The following is a 20,784-nucleotide window of genomic DNA, read 5'->3' on the forward strand; positions in this document are numbered from 1 at the left end:
CTGCAGATAATCGCCCGGCCGCCCTATTTAGAGTGGTCCGCTCCCTTTTAAGTCAAGAGACGGGAGAGGACCCCCTACATAGACGAGCTGAGGAATTTAGTAAATATCTGGTGGACAAAATTGCTCAGATTCGGGCTGGTCTGGACTCTGACTGGGCAGTATCTAACGAGAGGAAAACGATGAAGTTGGCCGAGTACATTTGGGAAGAGTTCGATCCTGTGACTCCGGATGAAGTGGACAAGATCATGGGGAAACTAAGTGCCGCCACATGTTTGTTGGACCCGTGTCCCTCCTGGCTAGTCTATGCATCTCGGGAGGTTACACGAGGCTGGCTCCTAGCAGTTATCAATGCCTCACTGAGTGAAGGGTACTTCCCTGCTGCCTTGAAAGAGGCGGTGGTAAGGCCCCTCCTCAAGAAACCAGCACTGGACCCAGCTGTTTTAAACAACTTCCGTCCTGTCTCCAACCTTCGCTTCCTTGCGAAGGTCGTTGAGAGCGTGGTGGCACGACAGCTCCCTTTGAACCTGGAGGAAGCTGAATATCTAGATCCGTACCAATCGGGTTTCAGACCAGGGCACAGCACGGAGACGGCATTGGTCGCGCTGGTGAATGATCTCTGGCGGGCCCGAGATAGAGGTTATTCCTCTGTCCTGGTCCTATTAGATCTATCAGCGGCTTTTGATACCATCGACCATGGTATCTTACTGCGTCGTCTTGAGGGGCTGGGAGTGGGAGGCACCGTTCTGCGGTGGTTCTCCTCCTACCTCTCGGACCGTTCGCAGATGGTGTTGGCAGGAGGGCAGAGGTCAAGCCCTAGGCCTCTTAATTGTGGAGTGCCTCAGGGTTCGGTGCTCTCGCCCCTCCTGTTCAACATCTATATGAAGCCGCTGGGAGAGATCATCCGTAGCTTCGGGGTGAAATATCATCAATATGCTGATGATACCCAGCTATTCATCTCCACCCCGAACCAACCCAGTGATGCCCTTGATGTGATGTCCCGTTGTCTGGAAGCGGTACAGATTTGGATGGGAGAAAACAGGCTTCGACTCAACCCGGCCAAGACTGAGTGGCTGTACATACCGTCATCTCGTTTAGTCCAAGAGGTTCCATCTCTGACTATAGGAGGAGAGATGTTACCTCCCATTGATAGAGCACGCAATCTGGGCGTCCTCCTAGATTCACGACTCAGTTTTGAAGATCACATTGGAGCCGTGGCTAGGGGGGCATTTGCACAGATCCGTCTTATATACCAATTGCGCCCCTTTTTGGACCGAGATGCCCTACGTACAGTCACCCACGCACTCGTTACCTCCCGTATTGATTACTGTAATGCTCTCTACATGGGGCTGCCCTTGAAGACCACCCGGAGGCTTCAGCTGGTGCAGAATGCAGCTGCACGGGTTGTGATGGGAGCTCCCAGATACTCCCATATTACACCCCTCCTGCGTGAGCTGCATTGGCTACCAGTTGCCCTCCGGGTGAGATTTAAGGTGCTGGTACTTACCTTTAAAGCCCTACATGGCTTAGGTCCGGGATACTTGCAGGACCATCTGCTGCCGGGAACAAATTCCCATCGTCCAGTACGCTCACACAGAGAAGGCCTCCTCAGGGTACCGTCAGCTAGGCAATGTCGGCTGGCGACCCCCAGGGGGAGGGCCTTCTCTGTGGGAGCGCCAACCCTATGGAATCAGCTCCCCCCTGAGCTTCGGATGGCCCAAAACCTCCAATCCTTTCACCGCGGCCTCAAAACACACCTGTTCCACCAGGCTGACCTAGACTAACAGGCATTTTAATTAATTTATATTTAGTATTTTTAATTCATTTTTTAAATTCTCTAATTTTTTATTGCACTGATGTTCTCAATTTCATTTTATCTTGATTTATGTACTTATTATATGTTTTGTTGTTAGCCGCCCTGAGTCCTTCGGGAGATAGGGCGGGATATAAATCCCATCAATAAATAAATAAATAAATGATGGCTCATCACAGTGAGGCATCAAAGAACATCGGGAATGTATACCATGAGTTCATGTGTGAGTGTTATCCCAGCTGCCAGCTAAAGCAGGTGGGCATCTATATTGGACAGTTGTGATATAGGAAGATGCCAGAGGCTGATAATTAATGGCAATGCAAAGGCGAACTTTGCTTAAGATCTTCCAACAAAGATAACAACTTTACAAGGAAAGGGAAATTGCAGACATTCAAGTTGTTGTTTTTTTAAAGGTGAAAGATAGAAAGCATATGACATGTTTGTGGTAGAGAAGATTTTGAGATTATCATGAACAAGAAAACAAACACATGGATTTCAGTAGAAATCAGTCCTAAGTACTTACTCAAAGCACAAATGACCAGGCTCAAATTTTCATATTTATGCAAGTAGCACACATTATACAAAAACATAGCTCTTTTTCCTTCCACTTTTACCAGCATATATTTCATATTTATGCAAGTACTATACATTATACAAAAAAACCTATAACTCGTCTCTTCCCTTTCTCTTTTTCCAGCATAGATTTCGTATTTATGCAAGTAGTACACATTGTAGAAAAACATAGTATATTTTTGTAGAATGTGTACAACTAGCATAAATATGAAATATATTGTATGCTGGAAAAAGTGGAAGGAAAGAGGAAAAAAGGGCAATCAGCTGCAAGGTGGATGGATTCACAATGATGATAGATCCATTCGGAGAACCTGAAGGACCAGTCTGGGGTCTCTGTCATTCATGGAAGACTCTAACTATATAGTACTGAGAGTCAACACCAACTAGATGACACATAATAAATCAATGTCTAAAATACAACCCTCAACCATATGAATTTGTTCAAAGTTTATGATCAGCTTGGAAGTCCTTTACATTCCACTTCCAAGTGAGAGCAAATTGCTGGGAATATGGAAGAAAAAAAATGACTTTCTAGTTTTTCCTCATAAGAACTGTTTCTCATGTGTATCTTTTTGTTAGACAGGCTATTATTTCTTTTTATGTATACCATTGCAGTCTCATTTTTTTAACTTAATTTTATTCTGTGATATGGATGTTTCTGATTCAAGTACCAAAGTTACTTGTGCACCTTTGAATTCCTTATGTCTTGACTCAAAGTGGATAGGGAAGATATTTAGTTCTATCATATAATTCCCCATGAACCATTTTTGTATACATTTTATTTTGAAGTACATAGAGTATCCTGGGTCCGGGATATCTGAGGGAACACCTGCTGCTGGCATCAAACGCCCTTCGCCCAGTGCGCTCCCACAGGGAGGGTCTGCTCAGGGTCCCGCCGGTAAGAGATTGCCGGCGGGTGACACCCAGGGATAGGGCCTTCTCGGTGGGAGCGCCTGCCCTCTGGAACCAGCTGCCGGTGGAGCTGAGAACTGCCCCCGAACTCCGATCATTCCGCCGGGGCCTGAAGACCTGGCTCTTCGAGCTCTCGGGCCCAGACTGAGGAGAAATTTTAATTTGGGGTTCTTTTTAATTGACTACAGGGTCAATTTAATATTTTTTAATTTGGTTCTTAATTTTTGTATTTTGGATTTTTAATTCCCTGTAAACCGCCCTGAGTCCTCAGGGAATAGGGCGGTATATAAATATAACTAACTAAACTAAATAAACTAACTAAAATATATTGTAATTAAAAATAAGGCAAGCAATAAAGGCTGCCCTTTTATTCTGCAGAACAGAAGGATTAAATATTTTATTATTGCATAGCACAGTTTCAATACCTTTAAAACTATAGTTCCATGTATGTATTGATTACTAAAGTGCTGCAACCATGCCTATTCTTTTTAGCCAGGATTGGAATGATTCTGAAAACAAATTGCTTCTAGAAATAGCCCCATTAAGTGAGCTTTAAATCACTTAAATTTGAAGTCCTGGAAGCTAGGATTGGAAAAAAATGAGCATCCAATTGCATCATGATACTGATGGCAGATAATTGCATCTGAGTAAATGCAATGCATTTGACATTTGATAAGCCGTTGGGTATTGTTTTTAAAGCACAAAGGAAACTTCCTTTCAGAAAGATATTCCAGGGCATATAAATGAAAAATAGCTCACTGAAAACCAAGCTTATCCATAACTAATTCCAGGTTGGTTTTAAGCCTTGCTTGAGAAGAGATTGTTATTTAATGCAATTAATTTCAGTCAAAGGGTCATTTTGGCAGGTCTGGGTTTTATATTTTGTTATGAAAAATTTATTTAGGTTAATTTTTTAAAACTTATCATACAGTCATTGACAACAACATATAGAAAGCACAACTCATTCAGTTACAAAACTGGTTTAGGAAATGATGTCACTGTACTTATACTGGAAAACAAGTGTCTAGAACAGTGCTTCTCAACCTTAGGCAACTTGAAGATGTGTAGACTTCATCTCCTAAAATTGCCCAGCCAGCCATTTTTGGAATTGAAGTACACAAGTCTTCAGGTTGCTAAGGCTAAGAAACACTGGCCTAAGGCTTGACAGTAGTTTTCTTGGCAACACATGCAAGAGGTTTGTATCACCTTCTTTGTTCGTGTTGCTTTTATTTTCTAATCTTGTATAGGATTCTAGGATTCTTAGGAGGTGTCCCATCCAGGTATTCTCAGGAGCTGTCCCATCCACCTTTGCTTAACTTTTTTAGATCAGCCAATCTATTGTTCATACCTGTGAATTGTGCACTGTGAAATGTGAAGGAAAGGAAAGAAGCACATAGGCCCAAAACTGATGCTCAGCCCAATAAATTATAATTTCTTAAATGATAGTTGATGAGACCATATGTTTATGTGTGAATTGGAATGAAGAGTTTGTGGCTTCTTATTGTATTCTGAGTATTAACAGCTTACATTAAAATTTATGTCTCTAGATGTTGATGAATGTTTGGATAACAATGGTGGCTGCCAACAGATTTGTGTCAATACTATGGGAAGCTATGAATGCCAATGTAAAGAAGGGTTTTTCCTAAGCGATAATCAACACACCTGTATCCATCGCTCTAATGGTAAGTCTCCAGTTCCTGAAGAATATAAATTAACCTTCAAATGTACAGTACCAAAGTTATTACAAGACTGATGGAAAATTTCTTGATGTATTTTAAAATCTGGGTTTTCAGACTTTTGGTGATCTGTTGTGAGCAACTTAGAGGGCATTGCAGCATTTATTTAAAGCTGACCAGGTTTATACAACAAAGTGAGACCATTGCCCAAGCTCACTGGCACTTTGCCTAGGCACGCCTGCAATGGTAAAATAAGCCCAAATGTGGGTCACCCACTAATTACAGCAACATTGGGATCAGCAGATGGTTTCCAGCCAACTGGGTGTTTCCTACATGGTGTATATTAGTATATCTCTTGATTCAGAGTAACTATATTTAAGAGCTCATGACATTCAGTATTTTATCCATCAATTTACATTTATAGCCTTTCAGAATAGAAACTTAGGTTGAGTGATGAGAGAAAAATGTAAGATGTCCAAACTACTAGTAGTGCTGATAAAAGTAAACTTGTCAAGAAAATATATCAGAGTTACACGTCCTTTAGTTTGTAGTACATTTCTTGACCAATCCAAATCCCAATGAATTCATTAATTTAATTCATTCAGGGAGGTTATACAATTAATTTATCATATCAGATAGTTATGGTATTGCAAAATTTGAATGTGTTTGATTTAAAGTCTTTAAACAAAGTGATGTCCACATGCCCAATAGTGATATCCACTATTTTCTATTATACAGTAATTGTGTCTGAGAAAGAGGTGAATCCATACCAAACATTAGCAGACACTTTACATTATTTGATGATGTGACATTACAATGAGCATGGGGCATTTCACAATGAGTATTAATATGAGTTTTAACAGAATTGTGACATCTTACATTGATTTTGCTTTTCCCCTATCACACTGCCATGAAAGGGAAAACAAAATCATGAAATTTGTTGAGTACTTTGATTCTTTTGCCTTTTATATATCTTTTTGAGAATTTTAACTTTATTTTGGATATGGATAAAGTACCTTTGAAATATGTCAAAAGTCTCAAAGATCAAAGACACTAGGAAACTTCAATATCATCTTTCATGTATTTGTATGGCTGGTCTGGAAAGCTTTAGTTCTAACCTAGTAACTATCCTCAGTCTGGATTGTAAATCTGGTTGCCAAGATATATATCTCTGACATGCTAATAATTTCTCAAGGAAAAGGGGGAGGCAGTTAGAAAAAAGGCTGGTCCTAAACTGCTAAAAGGTAACACCAGGATAATTATATACAGTTTTTCTGGATTTGGGCCCACACTTTTGCTCTAAAAAAGAGCCAGTTTAGTTTAGTGGTTAAGGCACGAGACTAGAAAGTGGAAAATTGTGAATACAAGTCCCACCTTAAGTATGAAAGCCAGATGGGTAACTTTTAGGCCAGTCATTCTCTCTCAGCCCAACCAATCTCACAAGGTTGTTGTTGTGGGCAAAATAGGAGGAGGAAGGTATGTTGGATATGTTTGCTGCCTTGAGTCATTTGTAAATATAATAAAGGCAGGATACAAATAACTAACAAAATAACAACAACAACAACAACCTATATACTCAGATGTTACCTTAACAGCTCTTAGGCTCTTGGTCAGGACTTGAACTGTTAACTTTTTACCAGTCCCACCTGTGAATCAAATTGAAGATTAAAATTTTAATAATAACAACATCAACAATGTTGATGATGATGGTGATGGGAATGAGAATGCAAAGTGGATAAAGCAGGTTGAAAGCACTGTAAAAGTGACTAGAATGGAAGATATTCACATTACAAAAGAAATGATGGAAAAATAAGCAAAAAGGGTTAAGAACTGGAGTGCCCCTGCTTTAGATGAGCTGCATGGATTCTAGTTGAAATCACTAACAGGTTTTCCTGCAAGATTAGCAAACCAGATGAATCAGGTTCTGGAAACACCAGAAAGTGAAAAAATGGTTAACAACTGGAAAAACTCTTTTGATTCAGAAGGATGCAGAAAAGGGAAATAAACTTGGAAATGACAGGCCAATCACTTGCCGACAACATACAAATTACTTACGGGCCAAATTTATGGATATCTCGAAAAGAAGGACTTGCTGCCTGCAGAACAGAAAGGATGCTGCAAAAATTCAAGAGGAACCAAAGACCAATTGATGATTGATAAACTGGTTTTGAAGAATTCAAAGAAAAGATGAGCAAATTTGTTGATGGCCTGGATTGATTATAAGAAAGCATTTAATTCTGTTCCACACAGCTGGAATGAGAAATGCTTAAGACATTTTTGGAATTAGCAGCAACCTCCAGAACTTCCTGAAGACTTCCATGAAGCTATGGCAAACTAAGTTGATGGCCTGTGGAGAAGAACTTGGCGAAGTTGAAATCAAACGAGGACTCTTCCAAGGTGACTCATTGTTATTTGTACTTTCGATGGCACCACTAACAAGCATTTTGAATAAGACAAGCAGTGGCTAGGAATTGGGTAAAAAAAAGGGTTGAAATTTTCCCATTTCTCTACAGTCCATGGATGATTTAAACTTGTTTGGAAAAACAAAAGCTGAATTGAGCTTACTACTGAAAAGCACTGAGGAGTTTAGTAGAGACACTGAAATGCAATTTGGCATTTGACGAATGTGCAACAATTGCTTTTAAGGCAGGAAAAATTGTTCAAGATGATGAATTCAAACCTGATAATCAAGAGTTAGTAAAAGTTGGTAAAAGTTGATAAAAGCAGTAAAACCAGAAGAAGGGTACAAGTACTTAGGAGTTTTGAAAGCTTCTGACCTGGTGCACAACCCAGTCAATGAAGCTACTTCAACAAAATATATAACATACATAATACATAAATACATAAAGCAAGTATGGAAAATCTTGCGCTCAAAGCTGAGGGGAGCAAATATCATAAAGGCAGTTAACACCTGGGCAGTGCCTGTTAATATGACAGTCAGCTGCAATAATTGATTGGACTCAGCTAGAATGTGATAACTTGGATTGAAAGAGAAGAAAACTAATAACAATGCACTATGCTCTGCATCCAAAAATTGATATTGATCTGTTGTACTTGCCAATCTCTCAGGGTGGCAGAGGACAAACTGTAGAAGAGGGAAAACACAGCTTAAATGACTACATAAAAAAAGCCAAAGAGCCTTTGCTGAAGGAGATGAACAAGGGAAAACAACAAGATTGAAAGCAGAATATCGAAAGGAAACAATTGAGCATCGAGTTTCTAACTGAAAAAGAATATTTCCTAGTTATAGTGTACTCTGCAGTAGCCCTACCTGCACACTGGAGCCTTTGGTTCCATACAGTGATACTCTGTCATTTACAGTAAGGAGTAGATGAATTATGTTCGAGATTTAGGAACATGCATCTCAAACTTTAAAACCTCAGCTATTAATTTAGCAAATAGTAAAGGAGTATCAGGTCAACTGTGGGGCAATCCCAGTTGTCTGTGAGATCGTGCTTCAATTGTGGATGCTTGAAATAGGTTTGCAAGAACTGGCTTATAGGAAAATTGGTGTGGTGGACATAGAGATGGGAGTGTGGGAGGTCCAAATGATTGAGGCTTCTTTGTACCTCCTGGCTTTTGAAAGGTACCAATTAGCAAACAACAAAATGATAGTAATGAAATAATAAGGGATGGCAAAAATAAGTACAGCTTGAAATTCAAACTGCACCAGAGAAAAATATACTGCTCAAAAAAAATAAAGGGAACAGAAAATAAGACATCCTACTATTAAATACAGTACATTGTGTTCTTTAAGTGTTCCCTTTATTTTTTTGAGCAGTATATATTCTGAATATAACAATAATTTGAACCAAGTCATGATTATGATCAAAGGGGAAAATTGATGATAAGTATTATGATCTGCCTGTGAATTTCTAACAGGCTTGTAAGGAGTGTAATTGTTAGTCAACAAAAAATAGGACTGGAATATTCTTCTCAAAATAAACCTTAACTTAGTGGCCAGCCATCAGCTTGATAGTCAGCCTCTGGGTGCAGTAGTATATATTTATATAGATGCACAGAAATCTGTATAAGACTCTCATGCATGACTGCATTTTTGAAATAAACACCCCCGAGAAATGAGACTAGAATTTTAAACTCATGAAAATGGCAGGATTTTTACTGTTTTTAGGAAATGTAATTCTTGTAGTCAAAGACCTCTTTGCAGTCAAAACCCAGTAACTTCCATTAAATCTGCAACAGGCAATTTGATAATTGCCTGTAATTATTAATAATAATTCAAGGAAACTATAAGACAATCCTCACTGTTACTAGACGAGAGATGAGCATTTTGTAAGCAAAGAGTTTGCTCCAGACACATAGAGTTCCATCTGCTCACTCAAGAGTGGGAAGAAGTTTTAAGCTAATTTCTCACCTGTGGCCACTTTCAGATGTGGGACCTTCAACTCCAAGAATTCCTAACCAGATCAGGTTGAGAAACACTCATTTAAGCCCTTAAGAAAATGAAATCAGCACTGATAGTCAATTATGGGGATGGGGAAGATCTGGCTTATCAGTAGTAATCATGAAAGGGATCTGGATATCATTCATCTCTTGAATTGCAAAATGGGTGTATTAATTTTATATATAAATAAGCCAGGGTAATTATTTTATTGTGCACATTATAAAATAAAAGCAATTACTGTAGGATGTTGGGACACTTCAGGATTATGGAATAAAAGGGATGTTGTAAGACATTTGTCTGGTAAAAATATGGATGGCTGAAGTCGAAGATGTCTGTTGTGTTATAAAGGTAAAGGTAAAGTTTCCCCCGCACATGCGTGCTAGTCGTTTCCAACTCTAGGGGCCGGTGCTCATCTCTGTTTCAAAGCTGAAGAGCCAGTGCTTGTCCGAGGATGTCTCCGTGGTCATGTGGCCAGCATAACTAGACGCCAAAGGCGCATGGAACGCTGTTACCTTCCCACCGTAGTGGTCCCTATTTTTCTACTTGCATTTTTACGTGCTTTCAAACTGCTAGGTTGGCAGAAGCTGGGACGAGTAACAGGCGCTCACTCTGTTACGCGGCACTCGGGATTCGACCCGCCAAACTGCCGACCTTCTGATCGACAAGCTCAGCGTCCTAACCCACTGAGCCACCACATCCCTTTTGTTATACTTGTTATACTTGTCCCTTGTGTTATACTGTTATACTGTTCTATAATGAAGACATCTGCAGTAATATTTATATAGCAAGCTTAATTTATATCAGACACGTTCAGCCTGTGGCCCGTGGGCACATGCCACCCTGGTTAGTTAGCAATGCAGCCCCACAAAACAATTAAAAATATATAAACAATAATGAAAGTTTGCTATTTATATACATTAACTATATTAGATATTTTATACGTGGCCCAAGACAATGCCTCTTCACTCAGTGCAACCTAGGCAAGCCAAAAGGGTGGACAAACCTGATTTATATAAAGGATAGAATACTTGGCAAAATAAATTGCTAAATTTGTATCAGTTTTGTCTTTTGTGTAAAAAGATACAATCTTTTGAAAAGGGATTGTCATTTTCAAAATTAAAAAGTTAGCTTATCATATGTGAGATGTGCCCATTTGAATATTGATCTGTGGTTTGTAAATTTCTTCCAAATTTGGTTAGGTACGTGAAATCGTGAAACTGCTGAGTTAAACAGTTATCTGATGTTAGCAATTTAAATGGATAATTAGTTGTGCTATTGGTTATTATTAGCCATTCTGGCACTGTAATAATATAGTTTTGTCTTATTGGAGATTACTTGTCCCATTTTAAAATTTTAAGCAAACACATAACTTGCAAGAAACACAGCAGAAGGAAAGTTCTGCCTTATAAAACAATTTTCTGTTGTTGACTACCTTAAAACTTTTGAATACCTTAAAGTGATATTTCATTTGCACATTTTTCGGAAGGTACTGCTTAAGCAAATACTATTTCTATGGCATTTAAATCACTTGGCTTTCTGGGTTCTGCTGTCAGTTCTGTCAAAAACATTTAAGCTGATTAAGCGGTATCTCTGCTTCAAGGAAAACACATGGATTCAAATGGCATCAATCCCTGAAGCTAACACTGTGTCATAGTTCCTTGAGGCACATCACAATTAAATAGTTAAAAAGAATTTGAGTTTTAACCTCTGTAAGAAAAAAAAACTAACTATATAAATGTGTATGTGAGAGAGACAGAGAATGTGTGATTTTTAAATTAAAGCATTCAACCTGAATTTAGCTGCAATTTCTAAAATCTTTAATTGCATTTGTCATCAACAAACATATTAATAGAGCTTTCGATACATCACATAAGTGCTGCACTCATAAAAGATACCTGACATTAATATCTCTTTCACACATTAGGCTGCTAATAATGAAAAGAAAAGATAAAGAATGAAGACAAGATCAGCTAATGACTTCATCCATGTAGTCTGCTTGCCAATCATTTTGCAGTCGTTTGTCATTGCTCACTTTCTGCATATTTTTTTCCTTTTTTGGACTTCCCAGGTTGGGACTTTTTTTGGTAGTATCCCATTCAAATGCTAACTTGTTTTGAATCTGGGTATTTTTTTCAGGATGGGGTAGTGTTAGTAAGATTTGGCCACCTAAACCTTAATAAGGCAAATGCAAGAACAGACTGTCAGTCCAGAGGGATGCAGACTGCTTGAAGTGTGTTTGCATCATTCTTCCAGACCAAGTATTCATGATAAACTGTCTGAACATTTGAATGGTCGAGGAGTTTAATAAGAAAAGAGTTGTCAGGGTCGAGAGCCTATGTTAGGTGGAGTTTTTTTTATAAGCTGAATGGTTGCAGCATATCAAAGTTGGGGATGGATGTCAAGAAAGTCAAGGTAGTAGTTCCGGGAGCAGGAACAAAGATCAGCCCCTTTACGCATGTTTGCTATTGTTTGCAACTTACTCCATTTTAATTTCCTAAGGTTTTTTTTAGTTAACTTTTAGTGCACTTGCTTTCAAATTGAATTGTATGGTATGCCTTTCTCATCTAGAATAGAATAGAGCTGGGAGGGACTGGGGGGCTCAAGCAGGAGAACTTATACCATTTCAGACAAGTGACTGTCCAGTCTCTTCTTAAAAACCTCCAGTGATGGAGCACCCATGATTTCTGAAGGCAAACTGTTCCATTGGTTAATTGTCCTCACTGTTAGGAACTTTCTCCTTAATTCCAGATTGCTTCTCTCTTTGGTCAGTTTCCAACCATTGTTTCTTGTCCTGCCTTCTGGTGCTTTGGAGAATAGTTTGACGCCCTCATCTTTGTGGCAGCCCCTCACATACTGGAATATAGCTATCATGTCACCCCTATTTCTTCTTTTCTTTACACTAACCCAGGGGTAGGCACCCTCGGCTCTTTTATGACTCATGGACTTCAACTCCCAGAATTCTGGGACTTGAAGTCCATGAGTCATAAAAGAGTCGAGGTTGCCTACCCCTGGACTAGCCAAACCCAAGTCCTGCAGCCGTTCTTCATATGTTTAAGTCTCCAGGCCTTTGATAACTTTAGTTGCTCTTCTCTGAACTTTTTCCAAGGTCTCAACATCTTTTTTGTAGTATGGTGACCAAAACTGGTTGCAGTATTCCAGGTGTGGTCTTACTAAGGTTTTATAAAGCAGTACTAATACTTTGCGTGATCTTGATTCTATGCCTCTTTTATACAACCCAGGATTCTATTAGCTGCACATTGCTGGCTCATAGTCAAGTGATCGTCTACTAGGACTCCGAGGTCCATCTCATAGTTACTGTTTTTGAGCCAGGTCTCACCTAATTTGTACTTATCTCTTTGATTTTTCCTGCCTAAATATAAAACTTTGCTTTCCTCCACATTAAAACTCATTTTGTTGGATAAGGCCCATTGTTCCAGTTTATCAAGATCTTTTTGAATCTTGAGCTTGTCTTCTGGGATGTTGGCTATTCCTGCCAGTTTAGCGTCATCTGGAAATTTGATGAGTTCCCCTTCTATTCCCTCAACTAAGTCATTGATGAAGATATTAAAGAGTACTGGGCTGAAGATGGAGCCTTGTGGTACCCCACTGCTTCTCTCCATGTGGATGCAGTACCATTGAGGACTACTTGTTGAGTATGGTTTGTCAACCAGCTACAAATCCATCTGATGGTAATGTTGTCTATTCCACCTTTTTCTAGCTTACCAAGCAGTAGATTGTGGTCTACTTTGTTGAATGCCTTACTGAAATTTAAGTATACTATGTCCACAGCATTTCTCTGGTCTACTAATTTGGTTGGGCATGATCTGTTTTTAACAAACCTGTGCTGGCTACTAGTTATAACTTTGTTTGCTTCTAGTTATTCGCAGATCTTTTGATTATCTTTTCCAGGATCTTCCCATGTATTGATGTTAGACTGATTGGTCTGTAGTTTCCTAGGTCTGTTTTTCCCCCCTTTCTTGAAAATGGGAATGAGAAACTTAATATGTACAACTGAATTACTAATGGACACAGACAACATGTCATTTATTAAGTACTTATGATTGTTAAATTAGAAAATTAATAAAATATTTAAAAAATCAGCTCTTTTGAAGTTTAAGACATTGGTTGAATTATTTTCTGTTGCTTGTGTTTGCAGTATATTGAATTCCAGTATGACGTGATCACCTTGCCCCAAGGTTCTTGCAACTTCAACTCCCTCTATCACTTCTTCTCTATTAGTAAGAATTAGGTCCAGTATAGCTTTACCTCTAGTTTGGGATGGGATGGGATCCCTCACTACCCTGGACAAAGATCTCAGGACTATTTCTACTCAGTCACATATACTCCTTTCCTCATTTTGGATTTTGGCTGAGTTAGTCTATGTCAGGGGTAGGCAACCTCGGCTCTTTTATGACTCATGGACTTCAACTCCCAGAATTCCTGAGTCAGCATAGCTGAATCAGGAATTCTGGGAGTTGAAGTCCATGAGTCATAAAAGAGCCGAGGTTGCCTACCCCTGGTCTATGTGTTGCTTTGCCAAAGAGAATGTATATATCACTGACTGTATTAAGTCCCATTCATCAAAAATTATATTGACAAGTGCAAGGGTTTCCAAAGGAGATCAAAACCACATATGTGCTTCACAACATAGGAAAACACACCTTTGGGGCTTTGATCCTTTGGTTATGGCCACTGCCTTGACTTTTCTTGTCACTCACTCTCTATGGATACCCCTACTGCAGTGAGTGCAGACAGAAGATAATGTTCTACAGTGGCTTATATATTCCAAAAACAGACTGCTTGAGTTTAAAAGTTGAAGTTAAATATGGCAGAGGAATCCATGTTCAAATCCTCTCGGTGACTTTGAACCAATCACTGTTTCTCAGGCCAGTTACCAAGGCTCACGGGAGGATGGATGAAATTGGGAGCTAGAAGGCTGTGGTTGCCACTTTGCATTACTGGAATGATGTTGGGTAGTAATTTAACAAATAAATAGATGTGGGTAACCAGAACCTCTGTCACTAAAGCGATGTGCTTGTTAAGTGATTTTACAACCTTCCCTTATTGATTTAGCTTATCGGAAATTGTCTAGGACAGTTGGAAATTGAGGTCATGTGATCCTGGGATACATGGACGTTGCCAAGCCACCAAATTTTGATCACATGACTAACAGTATGACAGTCATGTGAGGACAGGTCATAAGTAACTTTTTTCAGTGCCATTGTAACTTTGGTCATAATTTTTTTTTTGCCTCAAGATGGTGCCACCAATGGCAGCTTCAGTGAAATGGTCTCTAGTAGTTTTGATGTTTTTATAACTTTCTGTGATTCACTGCAAATTTCATACGCAAGGGATGAGATTGGGAATATCAGGAAGCGGATTCTAAATGACAGGCAGATTTCTGGGATAGTTCCTCCTTCTGTCTTTACAAACGCAGAGAAAATTTTGATTGAGGGAGTGACTACTCTTAACACGACAGGACAAAGGCGATGAAAAAAGAAAAGAAGGAGGGGCAAGCAAGCAGGAATTCTCCATAGATTCAGAAAGTGTGGCATAAGAACCCCTCTCCCTTCACTCCATTTAACTAATCTTCGCTCACTTGTAGAAAAGATGGATGAACTGCTCCTTTTAAATAGGATTAACTCAGACTTTTGCAACTCAGCAACTCTCTGCTTCATAGAAACTTGGCTAAGTGAATCAATAAATGATAGTAACTCGTAAATCCCAGGAGCAGATAGAATTGCAGAAACATCCAGTAAATATATATATGTGTATGTGTATGTATGTGTGTGCGTGTGTGTGTATGTATGTGTGTGTGTAGATAGATAGATAGATAGATAGATAGATAGATAGATAGATAGATAGATAGATAGATAGATAGATAGATAGATAGATAGATAGATGTGTGTGTGTGTATAGATAGATATAGATATAGATATAGATATAGATATAGATATAGATATAGATATAGATATAGATATAGATAGATAGATAGATAGATAGATAGATAGATAGATAGATAGATAGATAGATAGATAGATAGATAGATAGATAGATAGATAGATCCAGTTAATATAAATGAGGAGAGCTCTTGTGGAGCATAAAAGGTTTACAGTTAATGAATAATGTCTCTACGTCCACATCACAAAATTTATTTAGTGTAATGACATTTTTATACCATTGATTGTTACTATAAAAACAAATGCCCTCACCCTTATGACTCGTGCAGGAAATTGACAAAAAGGTCCATGACAAAAGCCCGGCTACTTCTTGCCTCATTGTGCACGTCAGTTCGGCCATCTTTAAACATGCGATACCATTGACATATGACACCTTCACTCATCACGTTTGGTCCGTAAACATTACACAGTTCGTGATGAATCACAGTTCCCAAAAGATTTTTCGAACACAGGAATCGTATTACTGCACGCACTTCACATTTGGCAGGATTTTCTATGGCAGGGTTCATTTTCAATTGATCTAGCGGACGAGTCAATTGCAACACAACCTTCTCCTCACTGTGTACTGAACTAGTGCGCACGGCACCATAAGACGGGCATCACTAGCCCCACCTATTTCTCACACGTGCTCAAATGGAAATTGTTTTCCTAATTGCCCACCTAAAAGTATCTGTGACACCTTGGTAACTTTAAGAAGTGTGGACTTCAATTTCCAGAATTCCCCATTCAACATATATGGGTAAAGAAAGAATGAACACTTCTCCAACTCTCTTAATACTAGAATTAGAGGCCACCCAATGAAACTGTCTCTGTTAGTCCTGATCAGGTCAAGGTTAATAATACTTAGAATTCATGTAATGGCAGTCATAGAAACAAGATATTTTCATCTGAAGAAGACACCACAAACTTTTATTTTCCACCTTCATAATGAAAAGAAAAAGGAAATGCAGGTACAGAAATTCATGTATATGCTAAAGATGGTCTGCGCATGTCTAAGATGGCTGCTCGCTGGCTTCTGAGCTGTTAGTGTGGAGCGGTTTTCAGCTCTGCTGGGTTGCCATGGGGTTTTTTTTACCATCGTTTGGCCCATTCGGTCAGTGGAGCTGCTGGTGGAGCATTGGCGCCCTCCCCTGTCGGGATACAGCCCGAAATGACAGAGGATGGAGGAGGAGAAGCCAGAGAGGTTGATTATCTAGTTCACCGGTGAGAGGACGCTGGCAGCTGGGTGGGGCCGAATCGACTGTTTCCCTGCTTGTTCAAGCCGAGCAGAGCTGGGCTGAGTGATTTTGTACCGGATTTCAGACTCTGCTCGTGCTTGTTTGTTTTGTTGAGACCAGGTTTGTGGCAGGGGGAAGGGGGCTTTGATGTCATTTCTCACCCCCCTCTGCCACTTGGTGCATTTGGCTCCGTGAGTGCGGTGGACCTGTTGGCGTTGTGGTCGTGGCTATGGGGTTTGCTACTGCTGCTGCTTCCTTGCCGCTGCAGAGGTTGCAGCTGCCCTTGTCGCCGTGCCTGAATTCTGTTGTTTTGGGTCCGTCGCCATTGTCATCGGGCTGCCTTTTTGGACTTGTCATCATTTGCCACCACCACTTTGTCATCACCACCTTATGGCTTTTGCTGTCGCTGCCGCTGATTACTCTACTGCTACCACGATTGTGGCTTTGGGACCTGCCACAGGCTGACTGAACTATGCATTACCATCTGCTGGCACCCTCCATTGTCCGATGCTAGCATTTCCCTCTGTATGCCAGCATATACCTTTGGAGAACTTTACTCACTGTGAGATTCCCCCCTCTCGCAGGAGCGTCCATCTGTCTTACATAAGAACTTTCTTGATGACGGGTTGTGGGACCCTGAGAGATGGCATGCTTCAAAGAGGAGTTTGCGGGGATTTTTAGCAAGATTTTTATTTAAAATTTTAAGGGGATCCGGGAGGGGGGAGGCCCAAGGGATCCAGAACGAACTTGGGGAAGTTCAACCCGGACAGCAGTCCAGACCATTGGACAGTCGTGGGGGGGAGTAGGGGTTTGGGGGCAGACTCAGCTCCGAGTGAGGAGGGTCTTTCTATTTTGACGGTGATTGGGAGGGGCAGAGAGTGTGGGAGCAGAGGGTTTTATCGCAATTGGGGAATGGGCCACTGCTGTCTTCAAGCGGTTGCCTGTTCCCGCTCTCGTGACTCTTCTTGCTCCCCCGGGGGCATAGGATTGCGGGACCCTGGGCTCAGGTTGGTTTATTTCAATGCCAGGTCCATGGTGAACAAGGCTCCCCTCATACATGATCTTATTGAGGAGGAGAACGCGGACCTGGCCTGCATCACAGAGACCTGGTTGGGCCAAGAGGGGGTCCCCCTCTCAGAACTATGCCCACCGGGCTTCCGGATGCTTCACTAGCTGCGGGCCAAGGGCAGGGGTGGGGGGTGGTTATTATTAAGGAGAGTCTTTGCGAGTGGCCACTGTCACTCAGATAGGCGGGTGTGAGTCTCTCCTTTTGAAGTGGGGTCCTGGAGTTCAGTTGGGCCTATTGATTACGTACCTGTCTCCCAGCTGTGTGTCATCGGCCCTGCCCAAGCTCCTCGACGTCTTGCCCGGGTTGGCGATTGAGTTCTCCAGGCTTATAGTTCTGGGGGATTTCAATCTGCCTTCCGCGGGTGAGGCATCTGAGTTGGCTCGGGAGTTCATGGCTTCCATGACAGCCATGGACCTGACTCAAGTAATTCAAGACCCAACCCATAATGGAGGGCACACACTCGACCTGGTTTTTATCTCTGGACAGTGGATTAATGATCTCGGTAGGGGGGATTTAACCATCCAACCCCCGTCATGGTCCGATCATTTTCTTCTCTGGCTAGACTTTCAGTACGCCACCCCCCGCCGCTGGGAGGCGGAACTGACCAGGTGGTTCCGCCCCAGGTGCCTGATGGACCCTGAGAGCTTCCAGACGGAGCTTGGGACATTTCCTGCTTCTCTTGCCCATGACTCTGCCGAGGCCCTAGTAGAAGCCTGGGAGAGGATGGCTGCTGGGGCCTTGGATCGAGTTGTGCCTTTGCAGCCTCTGACCCCCTTGTTCACTGAGGGTCTCCGAGAGATGAAGCGCCGGAAAAGATGCCTAGAGAGCTGTTGGAGGTCCAGCAGATCCGAATCTGACTGAACACAGCTAAGAACTTATCTTAAGTCTTACCTAGTGGCGATGGAAGCAGCAAAGCGTGTTTACTTTTCCGCTCTCATTGCATCTGCAGATAACCGCCCAGCCGCCCTGTTTAGAGTGACCCGCTCACTGCTTACTCAGCGACTGAGGGATGACCCCTTGCAGGGTAGGGCTGAGGAATTTGTACAGTATCTGCAGGACAAAATCGCTCAGATCCGGACTGGTTTGGACTCCGACTGGGTAGAATCCAGTGGAGTGGAGAGGGCAGGTCTTGGTTATACCATTTGGGGTGAGTTTGACCCTGTTTCCTTAGATGATGTGGACAGGATTATACATAGACTGAGCGCTACAACTTGTCTATTGGACCCATGTCCCTCCTGGCTGGTTTTGGCCGCCGGGGAGGTGACGGGGCTGGCTCCAGGCAGTTGTCAACACTTCATTGATGGAGGGTGTCTTCCCCTGCACCTTAAAAAAGGCAGTGGTGTGGCCCCTCCTCAAGAAGCCTGCCCTGGACCCGGCCTCCTTGAATAACTATCATCCTGTCTCCAACCTTCGCTTTGTAGTGAAGGTTGTTGAGAGTGTTGTGGCGCGTCAGCTCCTGCAATTCCTGGATGAAGCGGACTATCTGGACCCACACCAGTCTGGTGTCAGGCCCGGTTACAGCACGGAAACGGCATTGGTCGCACTGGTAGATGATCTCTGGCGGGCCCGGGACAGGGGTTGTTCCTCTGTCCTGGTCCTACTTGACCTCTCAGCAGCTTTTGATACCATCGACCATGGTATCCTGCTGCGACGGCTCGGGGGGTTAGGAGTGGGAGGCACTGTTCTACGGTGGTTCTCCTCCTACCTCTTGGGCTGCTCACAGTTTGTATTGGCAGGGGGGCAGAGAGCTACCCCATGGCCCCTCACTTGTGGGGTGCCTCAGGGGTCAGTTCTCTCCCCCCTCCTGTTTAACATCTATATGAAGCCGCTGGGTGAGATCATCTGTGGCTTTGGGGTGAGGTATCACCAATATGCGGATGATACCCAGTTGTTCATCTCCACCCCGAGCCAACCCAGTGATGCCCTTGACATGATGTCCCGGTGCCTGGAGGTGGTGCGGTTCTGGATGGGAAAGAACAGGCTCAGGCTGAACCCCTCCAAGACCAAGTGGCTGTGGATATCGGCATCTCACATTGTCCAACATGTTCTATCTCTTCTGATGGGGGGGAGGTATTGCCCCCCTCAGAAAGGGCCTGCAACTTGGGTGTCCTCCTGGATTCACGGCTTAACTTGGAGGATCATCTAACTGCTGTGACCAGGGGGGCCTTTGCACAGGTTCGCCTGGTGCGCCAGTTGCGCCACTTTTTGGACCAAGATGCCCTATGCACGATCACCCACGCCCTTGTCACTACTTGCCTGGATTACTGCAATGCTCTCTACATGGGGCTGCCCTTGAAGTGCACCTGGAGGCTTCAGCTGGTGCAGAATGCGGCCGCGCGGGTGCTTATGGGAGTTTCTCGATACTCCCATGTTACACCACTCCTGCGCGAGCTGCATTGGCTTCCGGTTGCCCTCTGGGTGCGATTTAAGGTGCTGGTAATTATCTTTAAAGCCCTACATGGCTTAGGCCCGGGGTACTTGCAAGACCACCTGCTGCCATTGTCAACCTCCCTTCGCCCGGTTCGCTCCCACAGAGTCGGCCTCCTCAGGGTTCCGTCGGCTAAGCAATGCCGGCTGGTGACCCCCAGGGGGAGAGCCTTCTCTGTGGGCGTGCCGACTCTCTGGAATGAGTTGCCTCTGGAGCTGCGGACGGCCCCTGACCTTCGGTCCTTCCGCCGTGACCTGAAGACATGGCTGTTCCAACAATCAAGCCTGGACTGACTATAGTTTTAAATTAGATTTTATTGGGTTAATTGTTATGTATTTATTACATTTATGATTTAATTCTTTTTTAAATTTTGTATTTTATGTTTTTTAACTTTTATTGTTGTGAGCCGCCCTGAGTCCTTAGGGAGAAGGGCGGCATATAAATTTAATAAATTATAATTCTAATTCTAATAAGTCAGTATAAAAGTTACCATATATATATTATGAGGGGGGGGGGAAGCTGGATAACCAGCTACTATGCATTTTGACAGAATCTACATCAAACTAGAAGCCAAATGTCACTGGAATACATCAGAAATATGGAAAGCAATGGGAAAGAACAATGCCAGATGAACCCTGTATGTGAGTCTTTACTCTAAGAATATGTAGGTCTTGATCAAAGACCAATCTGAAGTCTCGGCCGTCCTCCAAGTTGCATCAAAATAGCCACCAAGA

At 42.1% G+C, this 20,784-nt stretch overlaps 1 protein-coding gene across 1 annotated transcript in view; it reads left to right on the top strand.

The window, feature by feature from the left end:
- SCUBE1 (signal peptide, CUB domain and EGF like domain containing 1) overlaps positions 1–20,784 on the top strand; it is a 234,118-nt gene that overhangs the window by 60,786 nt on the left and 152,548 nt on the right. Inside the window, exon 4 of the mRNA XM_081331381.1 lies at positions 4,843–4,977. Within this exon, the coding sequence (XP_081187507.1) occupies positions 4,843–4,977 (135 nt within the window). The remainder of the gene's footprint in view (positions 1–4,842; positions 4,978–20,784) is intronic.

Source organism: Vipera berus, assembly GCF_964194415.1.
Source record: "Vipera berus genome assembly, chromosome: 6".
NCBI lineage: Eukaryota > Metazoa > Chordata > Lepidosauria > Squamata > Viperidae > Vipera > Vipera berus.